General features: G+C 36.3%; 1 protein-coding gene across 4 annotated transcripts in view; it reads right to left on the bottom strand.

The window, feature by feature from the left end:
* The window catches only part of XIRP2 (xin actin binding repeat containing 2), a 310033-nt gene that overhangs the window by 3404 nt on the left and 289587 nt on the right, over nucleotides 1–17042 (bottom strand). For 2 of the 4 annotated variants that reach the window (XM_008061279.1, XM_008061280.1), the window contains 4 exons: nucleotides 16893–16965; nucleotides 15850–15983; nucleotides 5842–15187; nucleotides 3784–3917 (listed from right to left, as the gene is read on the bottom strand). In XM_008061279.1, the coding sequence (XP_008059470.1) occupies nucleotides 3823–3917; nucleotides 5842–15187; nucleotides 15850–15983; nucleotides 16893–16965 (9648 nt within the window). In that variant the 3' untranslated portion in view covers nucleotides 3784–3822. The remainder of the gene's footprint in view (nucleotides 1–3783; nucleotides 3918–5841; nucleotides 15188–15849; nucleotides 15984–16892; nucleotides 16966–17042) is intronic. The other 2 variants (XM_008061282.1, XM_008061283.1) reach the window with 1 other exon arrangement.

Below are 17042 nucleotides of genomic sequence, written 5' to 3'. Positions count from 1 at the left end.
AGCGGCCCACTGCACTCCCAGTCTGGGTGACAGAGTGAGACTCCAACTCAAAAAAAAAAAAAAAAGTCACAGATAAATTGTTATTAGCATGTAAGAACTCAGGAAACACTGTTTCCATAATTCTTTTCTGAAGAATCTGCGGGAAACCAAACTTTAATGACCAGAATGACTGAGGAATCATTAAAATAAGGATTGGTTGTAGGCATTAGTATCTTGCAACCTGTAAACTAAGACAAAAAAAGGGCAAAGAGGAGATGACATGAAGTTTGGTGACTGTAAAAACTCAAACTGAAGACATGGTACAATGGTGTAAAAAATAGGAAATGAGAATGGGGAGAGCACATGTAATTTTTTAATGTTTTGATCATCAGATTAGTGGTACTAGTAGTTCTGTTATTTAGTATTGTTGTACAAATACAACTGAATTATTCTGTTATGTCCTTTGTCTTAGAGAACCAGGACTGTTGAAATGGGAGAAAGGAGATACAGATGTAATAGAGAAGAGGCTACATAGAAGCAATGAAGCTCTGAACTTGACGTGGAAATATTACTATAAATTTATAGTATTTTTTCTTTATATGTAAAGATTTAGTAGCTTTTTCTACTAAAAAAAAAGCTTAGAAACTATTGCCAACTCAGAATGACCATCAAGATGTTGTCATGAAATGCCATTTCTCACTAAATGAAACCTGAGCTTAGAGAGATGAACAACTCCAGTTCTGGAGCAGAAAATGTAAAAGAGAGCCTGGAACATCTGGTCCTGTCAAATAATGAGGAGACTTTCAAAGACTACTGCTTTTATGTCCAAAGGACTCAAGAGACAATTTAAAGAGGTGCTCACTGACCAGGAGTAGGGATATCTAAGTTTCAGTAATAATAATAATTGCATTTGATTGAAACTAATCAAATACATATACATCCACAAGTTTATAAAGATATATATATAAATTGGTTACCTCTAGGGAATGATAAGGAACGATTCTATTATATTTTAAATAAATGATATATTGACAACACAGGTAAATAAAGAGAAAAATTATGAATTTATTCTGCTTTTCTTCCACCAACTAGACCACTGTGTAACAAATAGTAGATGAGAGAAAATGTCTCATTGTAAAAGTATTATAACTAATAAATGAAAAATAGCAGTATTAGAATATTTTGCAAACATCAGTGAATGCATATATATATTAAGCCTCAATATTTGCTATGGTCACAAAACGTGAGACAACCAGACATCACGTACTTATTTTACTCTTGTCAACACTATCTATAATCTTGTGAAAAGTATCCAACCTGAATCTAGGTTTGGCTGATAGTTTGCAGGAAATACACAGAACAACGGATCACACTGGATTGCACTATGAGTGTGCAATAAGCAGACCCAGGCTGTGGAAAACTCTGCAGATCCAATGTCCACAATTACTTGCAAATCGATTGAAAGGAATAAAAGAATAGAGGGGAAACCTACAGATTAAAGAAGACTTAAAGGACAAACCAGAGTTTTATGAAATGGACAAGACTGTAGTGTCAAGGAAAGCATGTGTGAATACAAAAATGCAAGAAAGCAATTGTTATAAAGAATACTATTCACTCATGGAGAGAATTAGTGGGTTATATCAGAAACAGATGGAAGGGGCTTCTGCAGTGGCTGGCAAATTTATATTTCTTGACCGTGATAGTGGTTAAAAAGTGTTGTTTACTTTGTAATAATTTATTGAGTCATACATTTGGTTTGTTTGATTTTCTGTCTGCGTTTTGGTACAATATATAATTTTAAAAATAGCAGTCATTGAATATTTATTTTTGAGTCCGTATTGTATGTCAGCTTGTACTAGGTATTGTCAAGGCAAACAGTAAGACAATTCTTACAGTTGGGGGCAATTACAATAGACTGTGTTAAAAATGGAGCAAGCGCAGGGGACGGTATGGGAACATATAGGTAGGACACCTAACCCCTACAGGGGGGTCAATGCCAGCATCTTGGCATTTAGAATTTCAGTTGACATCTGAAGAATGAGCAGATGCTAGCCTCGTAGAGAACTAGGGCAGGGGAATGAGAAACTTCTACAAGATTTGGGATCACCTAGAGGTGAGAGAGAAAAATAATGCTTTGAGGAACTGAAAGAAGTTCAGTTTGCATGAAAAATATATACATGAGAGGGAGAAGGGATGGCAGGAGTGTTGAGCGAGAAAGGGGCAAGGGCCAGATCCTGAATTGTCTTTTAATTCATGTGACCATATTTGACTTTTTTTTTTTTAATAGGGGAAGCCATTACATGTTTTAATCAGGGAAGTGATCTCACTTGCCCTTTAGAGAGAGCATTCTCACTACATTACAGAGCACAACATCAGGACAGGTTACTGTTGGTAGCCGTGGTAAGAAATACTAAAAGTAGGAAGTCCAACTAACAAGAAAATCTGTTGCATTACTCCAGGTGAGAGATAATCCTTTCTAGGGAATGAAGAAAGTTGTACAGCTCAAGAGGTATTTATGGTACAGAATTATAAGACATGGTGATGGTTTGGATGTAGGAAATGAAAGAGAGAAAGGAGACAGAGATGACTTCATGTTTTGGCCATTGAGTTCTCGTTGATGGCGTTTACTGAAAGTGGCATACAGACTAGTCAGAGAAGGAATTTTGGTAGAGAGAAAAAACTGGACATATTAAGTTTGTTGCACTCATGGAGAAATATAACTGGACAAATATACTAGTTATTGATCATAAGCAAATGATGCACAGAGGAGAGAGCTTAGTGTTATATATTTTAGAGTCATTATCACATAGACGATGAGATTCACCAGAAAGAACAGAAACAGTGAGAAGAGTGAATTCCTGTAACAGAATTCTGAGGAACTATACGTCTTGATAACGGACAACGACTCACCCACATAGGTACTTAAGAAAGAGCACCCAGAAGTTAGGGGCGGGGGACCATTACATTCTCTTGTCATGAAAACCAAAGGAAAAGAATGTTTCAGTAAGAGGTGTCTGACATTCTCAATTAAAGTCAGAAAGATAAAGTCAGAGATACACATTAGATTTAGAAACAACAGAAAAAGTCAATCATTTTAGCTCTCAGACTACAGTCACCCCAAATGTCACATTCACTTAGATGTATTTATTTCAAAAGTTTTGGAAAATGAGTGTGTGGATAGGGTACCTCTATTACTCCATAGAAAAAAGCAGACTTTTTTTCTTTGACCTGTCACTGATGCTATTCTAAATTCCTTTAAAAATAGTTAGTCTAGCTCAAAAATAGGCAAATTCAACTCAGCACCTGTTTGGTATATGAAGTTTCATTGGAACACGGCCAGGCTCATTCATTTACAACCACACTCATTTGTTTAGATATCTGTGGCTGCTCTTGTATGCTAGTGGAAATCAAGTAGCCACAGAAGCAATATGGCTTGCAAAGGCAAAAATACTATCATGCCCTTTACAGAAAAGGTTTGCCAACTCCAGATCTAGAGTCTAGACTTTAGACTAAAGTAATAACTTAGAAATCTTGGTTTGCAAAGTAACTCTTGGTTTTTCATAACCATGTGATTCCATGTTTGGACAAAAAGGAAGTTTTTGGATTTGAGGAGGAAAGCAAAACCCCAAGAGAAAAAAGGTCATAGCACTACATAACAGAACATGAGCACAACTCCTTGTTTGGTTGTGTTAACTAATGGCAGCAGCAGCAGGAAGATATGGAGAAATCTGCATCTTCCTAGAGATATAATGTTATACTGTAGATTCTTCGAGCATTTGCACCACAGATCACAGAATATTTTACCTCAGTTTACTGTTGCAATGGTGACATCGGAAGCAGGACTTATGAAAACTCTGTTTGTCTGCTACTAGGCATTCCATTGGATAAACTCTCTTTTGACAAAGTATACATAATTCCTTGTCTTGGAGCAGCAGTTTCTAAAAATAAAAATTTACAAAAGCTTATACTTTTTAAAGCTTCAATTGCATTGTAAAAACACAACAAAACACAACAACCACATATTGATTGGTCATGCAGTTAAAGTGGAAAGCTCTGACTATTGTCCTTACTTTGCTTCTCTGGCCCTAGGCTAACCTACCAAGGGCCAAGTCTGGTAGAATGATCAACATTACTTTAATGCGTCTACCATTTATAGTAGAGGCTCACACCTAACTTCATCCAGTTTTTTATTTTCAAAAGCATTCTAGATAGATCTTTCTAAATTATATACATATCTTTTTAAACCAAGGACATTGTATATGTTTCAATATTTTCTTGATGACTTAGAGGTGACTCTAAGATGTCAACTCTTAACTGTAATATAATGAGATTGCTGAATATATTGAAATACTCAGTATCATTTGTCCTCAACCTCCAGACTCAGAGTTTTTGGATTCCCACACTGGCTTTTTGTTGTTTCCCTACTTCTTTTCTTGCTCTGATGTATCTGTAGTCATTTCCTGGTGCTTTCATGTGAACATTAGCCAATATGAATAATAGTAGCTATATTACCAGCCAGTGTTTGTATAAGAGTTTAAAAATTAGCACAAACCTTTTACTTCAGTAAAAGTTCTCACAGTAATCCTGTGGGAATGACTAACCTTTGATTTTAGTCCTTTATTAGAGTACTTTGTTCAGAGTACTTTATACAAATAAATATATACACTTTAGTGCCTAAATGCTCAATCTGGGCCACTGAGGGGGCTCCTTTGTTTATGTGGTTCTAGCAGAGGATGCATTTTTATATTTAACACCAGTTTCTTTTTTTTCTATGTGTTATTGAGCTATCTTAACAGAAACTGAGCATTTGAAATTAATTAGACAGCTTTGCTTAATTATACCAGAAACAAGCACATTAAGAACCATATTAACCTGATAAACTAGACACATATGTTACAAATATGATAGAGGTATAATTATTAGTTTCAGCAGTTTTTGTTTTTAAGCTTGTTATTTCTTTCAATCTCTCTAAAAGCATGAACTACACTAATGATGTATACTAATTATGTCAAATTCTTTTATCATGAAGCTTCATTAATTGTTACAAGTAGGGAAAAACAAAGAAATGAGTTGTTCTCTGATGATAAAAAAAAAGTACTAAGTTTACATAATTTAAATCTCTCTCCCTCCAAATATAATCACATTTTACAAATTCATGCTCCTTTGTGAATGAGGTCAATTGAGCTGTCATTTGGGATTTATTTTCAGAAAAGTGAAAAAAATCAGTTATGAAGAAGAAAAGTGGCATCAGAGGAAGCTAACTGTATCGACTCAATAATAATAATAGAATATTCAAAAGATCACATTCCACACCTACACTTTTTTCAGAGACAGATCAATAAACATCCTTAAAGCACATATGAAGAGTGTAAATTGTTTCTTGGATTATGATCAGCCTGTATTGAATTCAATGCAAAGACCATTTAAGTCTGGCAATTAAAAATACGTCAATATCAGACCAAGGGATATACTTAATATTGTTTAAAACAATTGTATGTAATAATAACTTTTAATAAGAAACATTAGTCATATAATTGCTAATGATATCATAATAACAAATTTTGCTTTATCTGATGCTTTATCCAAAGCTTTATTTACCTTGACAAATGTAGGCCTTAATAATCTATAAAACAGCATTTGTTATTCTCACATAGTGCAAGTGAATCATACTAGATGCTTTTGTAAAGAGCAATTAGTAAAAACAAGCGTATAAAGAGGATACAAGCATACAGAGGAGGTTGTTAGTTTTAGGTTATACTGTTTGGTTATTTCCACACACCCTCTTAACTGCAAATCAGCTCGGCTATGGAACACATGCCTATAAGTGGTTAATCTTCTTTCACACGTTGCAGGCTCATTTACCACTTATAAATGCAGATTCCTCTTGCAAAGTGGTTCTCATCTCAGTTGCAGAAGCATCTGAGGTTGCATAATCCAGGCTTTTAAAAACTCTTTCACTCTCCTGCCACGTGTTTTGAAAATTTTTCCTGAGTTCTTTAGGTGACTCAGAGATATCTAAAATATGGCCAGCAATGACATCTTCATAGGTTGGTGGGGCATGCTTGAAGTCAAAGCCAGATTTGCCAGCTTGTGAACTATGTGATGAAGAGATCTTCATCTTTGTCTCAACAGTTTGATTCTCAAATGCATCCATGCCTGAGAAATGTTCACTAAGAGACCTTGTTTCAGAGCAAACCCTGGGCTGTTTAATGGGAATTTTTTCTTGCAGGTCTCTAGGATGCTTGCAAGAAAAGTCTGTAATACTAGTGTTCCCTAAAGATGTTAATCCAAATTCCTCCTTACAAAAGGCATGACTTTCTTGTCTTATATTATGATTTGCTTCTCCATTTGCATAAACTCTTCTGTTTGACTTTGCTTCAAAAACTGGGCCATGCTTAAATTCCCCGAACCATCTGTTTATTTCATTTTCACTGTCATTCACAAAATTTTCAGCCATTTGAACAGTTCGGTTGGCTGCTTCATATCGCTGTGTATGCTCTGATAGGTGAGGCACTTCGACCTTGCGGATAATTTCAACTGCATCATAACTTTCAGTATCTGGCACCATGTGGTCAGTGGCATTTACTCCATCCTTGTGAACATAAGTTGCCCTTTTTTCTACTTTCCTAACTTCCTCTTGAGCTTCCATGGATTCTCTGAAGGAACCACTAGCAGCATGATTTATGCTTACAGGTATTGTGATCGTAGGTGGAGAGTCACTACCTCGAGCTTCTATCTTAATTTGACGACGAAGTGTTGCAGGAGACACAATGATTTCAGACCTCTTCTCTACGATGGGAACCGGGGTTACTGATGGACATGGGATGGTCCCTCTGGATAGCTTTTCAGTGGTGTCTCTGAGTCTGACAAGTTGTTCAGAGCGACTCCTGGGTGGAGAAGGAGAGGTGTTTACTCTGTGAATTCTAGATGTTTGTGGCATGGATCTTCTTGGTGGGGATTCAACACAATCGTCCTTCTTAGGGAACTGAGAAAGCTCATCCTTAGTAGAGGCTTCTGTTTGTCGGGCAGTAGACTCAATTGTTATAAAAGTAGGGGATGGAGGTCGTGTTTTTAAAGATGGAGGCGAAATCTTGCTATCATCCAGTTTAATTTCTTGATGGGTCTTTGCATGAGTATGAACAGTTGCTTCATGATGAGCTGCTACTTGGTGGTGTACTGTTTTTTCTTCTGTGATTTTATTTTCTTTCTGTTCAGTGTTTTTATTCGAGCTGACCTTAGATACTTTGGATGATGCTTCATTAAGGCTAATAGGCTTATTCCTCTGCTTTTCTGTTTTAGAGGATAGCATGGCTGTCTGAATTACATTTTCACAGGACATAAGCATATCCTCTGCTTGCATTTTAATGTGTGCTATTTCCTCTTTTACTTTTTCTAAATCATTCTCCATGGCAATGCGAACTCCATATTCTCTTTGTTCTTCACGTATCAGCCATACTGGGATAGTATTTAACAGTGTCTGAAATGTTTTAAGGCCACTTTTATTTGGCTCTACTTCAAACTGTTTTACTCTAGACAAAATCTGCTGTAGTTCTTCACGTTTTCTCAAGAATTCTAATACATTTATGGCACATTTTCCATCATCCTGCTGGGACTCTTTCACAGAGGAAAATAAAGATTTGTTCTGTGTAATCTCTTGCTTTGAATCTTTCATATTAGAGAAGACTTGTTTCTGTGGTATGCCCTTGACTAGGAGACATTTTTCTTCCTTTGGACTATTATATGGCTGGGGCAATTTTTTATGTTCAACTTTGCTTTCAGAGGTCTGTATTTGTGTTTGCTGAAAATTCTGAATCTGTGAATCAAGATGTGCATCAATAACATTTTGCTTCATTCCCTTTGGTACTGACTTATTCTTCCAATGTTCATGTTTTCTTTCAACTATAAACCTCTCTTCTTTTGAACCAATTATTGATGATCTTTGTTTATTTTCTTCACTTACTGGGAGTTTCCCTTTCTCAGCTCCACTACGTTCTCTTTGCTTCTCATGAACTATCTTGAGCTTACCTTCATGATTCTTCTCTGTGGATTCTGTAGGCACCTTTATTGTCACTCTTTTCTCCTTCTTAGGGAGTTGATGATATTTTTCAGCCATAGATTGCTTATTACTATATTCAGTGCTTGCTTCAGTTTCCTGATACTGTTGTTTGGCAGTGGTTTGAACATCAACTTCAGTTTGCTTTTTCTGACTTTCATACCTGTAGTCCATTTCATTTAACGTATGATCTAGAGTTGGAAGCTTGATGGTTTTAACTTTGAAACTTGGGGAAGCTGGTTTACTTTGGGGCAAGTGCAACTGCTCCATATACTTCTTCTGTTGTGTTTGTTGGGTACTATGTTCTTGGTGACTCTGATTAATTTCACAAGCTGATTTAGATTGCATAATGTCCCTTGAACTTTGTAAAACTTCCTTTTTCATGTTATCTTTGTCTTCTGAGGCTGCTAGAACATGTTGGAGCCTCTTGGTTGCAACTGTTACTGATGATGTTGTTGAGAGCTGGTTGTCAGAACACACTCCTAGTACTTGAGCATTACTTTGAGAGTCTGGGTTGGGTTGAACCACAGTGTGCTCAGAATCAGTTTCAGACAGAGGAACCTCCTCATTTGTTTTTTGTAATGGCATTTTCTTTTCCAACTCTGACATGTTTTGATTTTGGCTTTCTGTTATGACTTTGTTGTAGTAAGAACTCTCCTGTTTTTGTTTCTTGAGCTCTTCTCTTTGCTGTCTGTACTTTTCTTCAGCAATCATCAAAGGTGTCTTAAATTTTCTCATATAAGGTTTTGGACTTTGTTGTCCTGAACTTACTGGAAATGAATGAGATTTTAGAAGAGGTGCTATCTGTTTTTTCTTGGGTGCTGAAGTTTCTGCAGCTGTTTGTGAGAGAGACTTTGCAGAGTCAATAGATAATTGTTTTGTTTCATCAAGATTTTTTCTAATTATGTTCTGCTTTGTCTCTGTGTGTTCACTGTTAGTCGCCATCATTATGCTTTTCTGATCCATTGATGGAGTAATTTTACATTTCATATCTGACAGGATATTTTCCAATTCCATTTTTTGGGAAAGATGGTTCATTTTATCTTGTATATGCTTAGGAAGTTTGGGTTTGGGCAACGTGGGAGGTGGCAGCACACCTGATTTTCCTGTTAGGATTTTAGCCTGAGAATGAGTTTGCTGAGAGCTTGTGTCTTCTTTTCGGGAATATTGTTGTATGAATGCTCCACTGTGCTTTTCTGGAACAGAGGAGGAGAGGAGATGTATTGATTTTTGTGAAGGAGTTGGAGGAGGAGGAGGCGGTAGAAACATTGATAGACATTCTTTTTCAGATTTCGCGTCTTCTGGAGGTGGAGGAAGAGGGAGACCTGGAAAGTTTTCAAATTCAGCCTGTATCTTCTCTGCAGATAGTGAGGGAGGAAACACATGTTTTTCAGGAAACATCATTAAAGGAGGTGGAGGAGGAAGGGGAAATTCAATTTCAGATGATGCATTGGAAGGTGGAGGAGGAGGTGGAGACGGAGGAGGAAGAGGGTACTCAGTTTCATTCACATCATTCTCAGGGTTAAAGTTGATTGGATTAAAGGATCTTTCCATTGCCCTTTTTAAGTCTGTGGAAGTATTTGTCTTCATTAGAAAGTTCTGGTTTTTCAAATGAGCATTAGTCTCCTGCTTTTTGTCAATTGCCTTATATTTATTGTGACTTTTTTCTGAGACTTTCGCTTTTGCATTAGATATGTCTTGATCTACAGACAAAAGCTGCTGCACTGGTTGAGGGTTAATACTCTTTTTCTTTATATCCTTGTTAGAATATTGCATTTCTTGATTTAACACAGTTTGCTTCTGCAAGTCCCCTGAAACTTTATCAGTCTCTTCGACTGGCATGGGACTGGGCTTGGAGCTTTGTATATCTGTGGATATTTTAATGTTTTGGGTCATTTTAGGATTTTTTACATGGAAAGCCTCAGTTTTCTGGTGGTCATTCCTTAGTTCACAGGTCTGTTGCTTTCCAACTATTTTATGAACTGATTGGGTGGAGTTAAAGTTATCATCCGTCTTCAGCTCTCTCACTACTCTGTCTGATTCTTCTGTTTTCAGATTTTCCTTAACTGACACAGGTGAAGTTAATTGTCTACTCATATGTTCATCTCTAAGATGCTGCTCTCTTACAGTATCAGTCCAGACACCCATTCTGTCTTCTGATTCCAGCACATTTTTCATAGCTTTCTGGTGTGAATTAGATAGTCTTCTAAGGCTTTTCTCAAGAGCATCATTGTTTTGTTCACGATCTATGACAATCTTTACGGTGCCTTTGGGGCCTTTTGGAAGATTAACTTTGGTTCTTTCTTCTAGTGAATTCCCATGACAAGATATTCCCATAGGTTGGCTGAGAGCATCTGGTTTCTTTTGCCACTTGGTTGCTGACTCAAATGGTACTGGCCTAGAATGAAGATGTTTTTTGTTCTCCTGGACAGCTACCTGATGAATCTCTGTTTTCTGCCCTTCTGAGGACCCATATGTCATAGCCTGAGAGTCTTCTTTTATTACACCTTCTTTATCCACCTCTTTAAAACCTCTTTGTGTTTCTTTCAAAGAATTTAAAGATGTTTCAAGGTCATCAAGGATGAGTTCTTTTTTCAGGATTTCTGTCTTTGTATTTGTAGCCTTTTCAAGGCATTTAATAGCTTTCTCAATATCACTAGGAATGGCATCAGGCTGTTTAGACTCTTTCCTTTGGTGACTTGATTCTTTAAGTGACTTGAGAGTGGCCAGTATGTTACCTTTATTAATTTCTTCTGTTTTAGTCACTATTTTCTGATTTATGGACTGACTGAGGGAACTTAAGGTTGATGTCAAATCACCTTTTGTAATTTCTTCTTTGGGTGTCTTATCAGATGTACTCTGAGGCTCTGCCATAAAAACCTTAACCGTATTATGCACATCCCCTGGGATAATGTCAGTTTCATTAACAGTACGTTCAATCTGAGACTGCCTTTTCTTTAGTAACAGCTTTGTGCCTTCCACATCACCACCAATTATTTCTTCCTCTCCTTGTTTCTCAGTTGTTGGTGTTTCATTTGACCCTGTCTGGAGTTGCTTGAGATAATCCAAAGCTCCAGTTTCTATGCATGTTGTGAAAAACTGAACATTTCCCCTCTCAGAGGCATCAATTTTAGCCCTTTCAGATATTTTATTGTTTGATGTGGAAGACAACAAATTATGAATGGTACGTCTCACATCACCCCCTATTATTTCTTCACGCTGAATTGTGTCACCAGCATTTTCATGAAGAAGACAATAAATAGTCATGTTAATATCTCCTCTTTCATCTTCCTGAATTAAAATGCCTTTCTTGAGAGACTTTTCCTCAGAGAACAGGTTTTTTATTGCTTGCTGTACATCACCTCTCACTATCTCTTCTTTTTCAGCATGAAATTCAGTTGATCTGTTTAATAATTGAGTTTTAGTCAAATTAACATTTCCCTTCTCTTCTTCACTAACCAAAATTTCCCTTTTTGTAGAGTCTCTTTCAGAAAGGAGGTTCAACATTATATTGCTGAGATCAACCCTGATAATTTCTTCCTTCTGTACTTCAGGAGATGCTTGGTTCATCAGCTTGTATTTTGCCATTCGAACATCCCCAACTTCATCAGCTTCAATGATTATTCCAGGAGCTTGAATAACTTTTTGAGAGTAGAGATCTTCCAAGGTTTCTTTAATGCTCTTGCCTATAATTTCTACCTTTTCTACTCTAGTTTCATTAAATTCATGAAGGGGTGTTGTTTCAAAGAGCCATGTAGTTGTTTTGACATCAGAAGAAGGAATTTCTTCCTTGGCCATTTTTGTGATGCTTTCATCTCCTTCCTTAATAGAATCGAAAGTTTGATTTTCAAAAAGCCATACTGCTTGCTTAACATCACCTTTCTGCACATCTTCTTGAGTGACTGTCTTGATATTTTCATATTCTAACCCTTCTCCTCTCAGCTCATCTATAGTATGGGTTTCAAATAGCCAAGTAGATGTTTTAACATTTCCCTTTTGTATTTCATTGACACTTACTGTTCTTACATAATTTTTCCTATCAAAAATTTCAGACTCAAAGAATTGTTTGCTTGTCTTTACATTGCCACCTTGAATAGAGTCAACAGTGGGAACAATATGATGTGATTCTTCTGAAATCTGATCCAGTGGTTGAGTTTCAAATCTGTATCTGACAGAACTAACATCTCCCTTCTGAATGTCTTCTTGTGTGACAGATTTAATAACATACACAGTTTCTGATTCATTTATTGAGTCTAATGGTTTTGTTTCAAAAAGCCACCTTGTTCCTCGCACATCTCCATGAATTACCTCTTCCTTTTTAACTGTTGTTACTTCATGATAGTACCCTTCTCGGTCTTGAATTGCATAGAGTGGCTGAGTTTCAAAGAGCATTCTGTAGCTTTTTACATTACCCTTTATTATTTCTTCAGTAATTGTTTCCTTGGTGCTGATATAGTCAGATTCTTCTTTAATCTCATCTAAAGAAAAGGTCTCAAAAATAAAACACCCCTTTCTTACATCCCCACTTTGTATGTCTGTCACTGTCTTTACTAATTTATCACCTTCTTGGTTTTCTTTTATCCTATCAATTGGTTGGTTTTCAAAAAGCCACCTACAATTTAAAACATTGCCTTTCTGAATATCTTCAGTTTTTAGAATTTTGATCTTTTTCAAAACTTCCTCTGAACTGGAACTCATAGAATCTAGGGATTGATTTTCAAATTTGTACCTCATGCTAGAAACATCCCCAGCTTGTATATCCATTTCCACTGACTTGATTTCCTTCCCTTCTTCTCCTTGTATATTGTCCAAATTTTCTGTCTCAAAAAGAAAACATGCTGTACGAACGTCTCCACCTTGGATCTCCTCCTGCTTTACAGTTTGCAATTTAACTGTTGTTTCAGAGTCATCTTTTATGGTATCAAGTGGCTGAGTTTCAAACAGCCAAGTACAGGTTTTGACATCACCCTTATGAATTTCCTCACCGCCAGTCATTAATGAGACTTTTTCATAAAGAGTTTCCATTGGCTGAGTTTCAAACAGCCATTTACATGTTTTGACGTCCCCTTTAACAATATCTGTAGCTTGCTCAGTATTACTTTCTGTTTCTTCCACATTACTAAAATATTTAATTGAATCAAGAGGTTGGGTTTCAAACAACCATTTAGCAGATTTCACATTTCCAGCTTGTATTTCTTGTGCAGATATTCCTCTAATTACTTGAAATTTATGAATGCTTTCATCAAACTGGTCAATAGGCCTTGTTTCAAAAAGCCACCTACAACTCTTTACATCACCTCTTAGAATTTCTTCTTGCTGGACTGTTTTTACTTGATGATATTTTCCAAGGTGATCTTGAATGGCATACAGTGGTGTTGTCTCAAAAAGAGATTTATTTAACTCTACAGCACCATGTGTGACTCCTTCCACCTCTATTTTATGTGATGCATCAAATTTAATTAAATTGTTTGATTCAAAGATATGTGTGTAATTTCTGACATCTCCTCTGTCAACTTCTTCAAGCTTCACTGTTCGTGTGTGTTCCTTTTTATCTTCTCTAATCTCTTCCAGAGGTTGTGTTTCAAAAATCCACTTTTGGTGCCGAACATCCCCCTTTTCTTCTTCAGTAGTAGTGATTTTTGAAAGCTTTCCTACATCAGGACTATCTTTTAATGCCTCTATTGGAAGTGTTTCAAATAGATGTTTAGTAGTTTGTACATCACCTCCTATTATCTCTTCATGCGGTAGAGGATCTGAATCAGGAACTTCTTTTAGAATGTCTAATGGCTGTGTTTCAAACATCCAACACTTTCTGGAGACATCTGTACCTAGTATTTCTTCCTTTTCAATGATGACTTCTTCTGACTCTTTAATTTTCTCCAAAGGCTGGGTTTCAAATAGCCACTTTGCCCTACTCACCCCACCTTTGACGTTTTCTTCCATGGATATTCCTCGAACAACTTTAATTTCTGTAATATCTTTGTTTATTGTATCCAGTGGCTGTGTTTCAAACATCCAACGTGCTGTTCTTACATCCCCCTTTTCAACATCTTCTCTGTGAACAGTTTTAATTTCTAGCATTTGACCCAAACCGTCTCTAATAACATATAATGGTTGGGTTTCAAAACATTTTATACTTCTTTTAACATTTCCCTTAATTTCTTTGAGCTCAGACCTAAGCTGCAGTAAGTGAACCTCATCCACTGAATGAAGCTGTCCGAGTTGATCTAGATTTTGAGTTTCAAACATGTATCTCACAGTCTTGACATCCCCACCAGTTATGTCCTTAATGACAGTTACTGCTGATTCTTCTTGACTTTGATGCATTTTATTCATTGAGTCTAATGGCCTTGTTTCAAACATCCACCGGGCTGTGTGGACGTCTCCTCTGGCTAGTTCAGGAATTTTCTCGGCATTTTCTTCAGTGCCAGGAGAATGAGCCCTCAGTGTATCTATAGGTTGGGTTTCAAACATCCATGTGGTATATTTCACATCACCGCCAGCAATGATTTCTTGATCAGCAATGGCCTTGGAAATGTTCTCTTCATCAGGAGAGCCATTGTTGATGGAATCTAATGGCTGGTTCTCAAAGATCCATCGAATGGACTGTACCTCCCCCTTCAGAATTTCATCCCATTCCAAGTGCTCTCTCTCTGAGTTCAGATTTTTTTGAGAACTATCATTTGTATTTTCAAAAACATATCGAGTTTGTTGCACATCTGCAGAAACTGAGTTCCCTGAGTTTATTTGACTAGAAACAATCTCAGAAACCTCACTGATATAATCTTTTTCTAAGTTTTTTCTTAACTCAGGATGGATATGTTTATATAAACGGTTTAATTCATACAAATTTCTTTGCTTGGAATATAAATCTTTGGGGACTGGTAGTTTTCTAAGATTGCTAGGGAATTCAGGGGACTGGGAAAATGCTGTCACATCTACTGGAGTTTGAAGTACATCAGGTGAGGGAGGAGGGAATTCTTCCATCTTTCCTGAAGAAGCAGCATTAACTTGTGCCAGCGTTGAGGAAGTGATACTGTGATCACTATATCTTGTGGTTAATGTTTTCTTCCTCTGGCTGGTTGAAATGCAAGAAGAGGAAGAGGTATCCACAACCAATGATGGATTTAAAGTCTCTTCGCATTCACCTTCAATCTTTAGGGGAGAGAAAATCAAATCTTATAAAGGTAAGTATAGTGGTAGAGTCTTCCCAGATTCTGCCCTTCATTGGTCTCAACCAGGACCCTTCTATGACATTTCCAAGTGAAAAAGCAGATGATATACTTCGTTAAAGACCTACTTAGGAGCAATATTCAATCATTGTTACTATCATTCCTGCAATCAATTTTTGCTAGTAAAGTTATATTCCCCATTCAATGCATCAACAACTCAGTATTTTAACATACTCAATATTGACACATAATCTTTATTTTTCCCTCTTTATTTAATGTGGTATGCAGAGTAATCTAGAGGGAAACTATAAAAGTTTTAAAGTAATTTGAAGGGTTGTTTTCCTTGGAATTTTAAACAGAACAGAGTAAGCATCTGACTTTTAAAATTGACTTAAATACTTTATCTAATGTTAGTAACTAAATTTTAGAGCATACATAATTTTTTCTTCCCTCATTTTCTTTAGTGAGAAAAGTTTTTACCTCTTTTCTAGTGCAGGTCAATATTCTCCTTACGGAATGGCATAAGTACTGTTTCAGGATATTTTTTGTGGAAATGCTAGTTCAACTATTCAATAATTTGAAAATGTTATGCACTTAAGCTGGATTTTACACTTATTATGTTTCTGGGTAAGGAAATTACCTTACCTTAATCTGCTTGGCTGGGGTTGTCATTTCCTTGTCAGAATAAAGGATCTTTTCCTGGGCAGACTTTTCAAATTGTTCTTTTAATAATTTGGTTGAAACTTTTGGAATCTCATCATCCTCAGGAGTATCAATGACTACAAAGAGAGAAAAAAAAAAACAGGGTTATTATGTAATTAATAAAAATTATGCTGAAGAAGATATTAAAATACTATGAGAATCATTACACAATGCAGATTAAATTAGAAGATATATGGTGCAAACATACATATGGCATTATTTCATTATGTAATTTAAGAATATAGCAAGAAATACAGGAGAAGAAAATAGGAAGAAAATTGTTAGTGGTTATCTCTGGATGGAAATACTTTTCCAAATTTTCTCCAAACATGTCCTACTTTTATGCTCATGAAAAAATAATAGAAGTTATAATACAAGAAAAGAATAGTTGAGAACCTACATTTTAAAGTAGTAAAACAAAAATAAAGATAAAGTCTACAGTGAAGTAATGTTTTGATCACAGTTGGCTTAAATCTCCTCTTTTAGCTCTTTGGGGCAGCAAAACTAATTTCCCTTTTATAAGTTAGACAAAATGTGCCCTGTCTTATGCAAACTTGCACAAATTTGCTATAGTTTAATCTCTAATATGTAGGATGGAGCACTAGAATTAATAGTGCATCTGTTATGAAAATTAGTTCAATCTAGATAACAAATCTATTCTCAGGGAGGTTGAGGAACATTGAGTTTTATTGTAGGTCCCTGAGGCTAAAAGGAGTTTGGAAGTGGCTCACTTATCACCCTTTAGGCTTTAAGATGAATACACCATAAGTCTGATGGGCAATGAGTTATTTTAGAATCCTATGACATCTATTACCATAGGCAAAATCCAATTACATATAGAAATTCTACTCAGCTTCTTGGGGACCATGAGTCATAGTTACTAAAGTCACTAAACAGGAAGGAGTGTGCTTTGGAAGTCCTCCATTCAAACACACACACATCAGTAGGAGAAAGGAGTATGGGGGACAGTAATGCCAGACTCTTACCTGTTTCTTGAACATATTGATGAAACTGAGAAGCTTGGTTTATTTCCTCAATGTGCTTTTCAAGATGAGAGACCTATGTTTAAAGATAATTTTAAAAAATTGTTTTTCAGAGGTCGGTTATTTCAGTACTACACATAATTTTCTCAATTT

The sequence above is a fragment of the Carlito syrichta genome, unplaced genomic scaffold, assembly GCF_000164805.1.
Source record: "Carlito syrichta isolate Samal-C Ts95f unplaced genomic scaffold, Tarsius_syrichta-2.0.1 Scaffold305187, whole genome shotgun sequence".
Classification (NCBI taxonomy): domain Eukaryota; kingdom Metazoa; phylum Chordata; class Mammalia; order Primates; family Tarsiidae; genus Carlito; species Carlito syrichta.
Note: the sequence above shows the minus strand (reverse complement) of the source record. Positions and strands in the feature narration are given on the sequence as shown.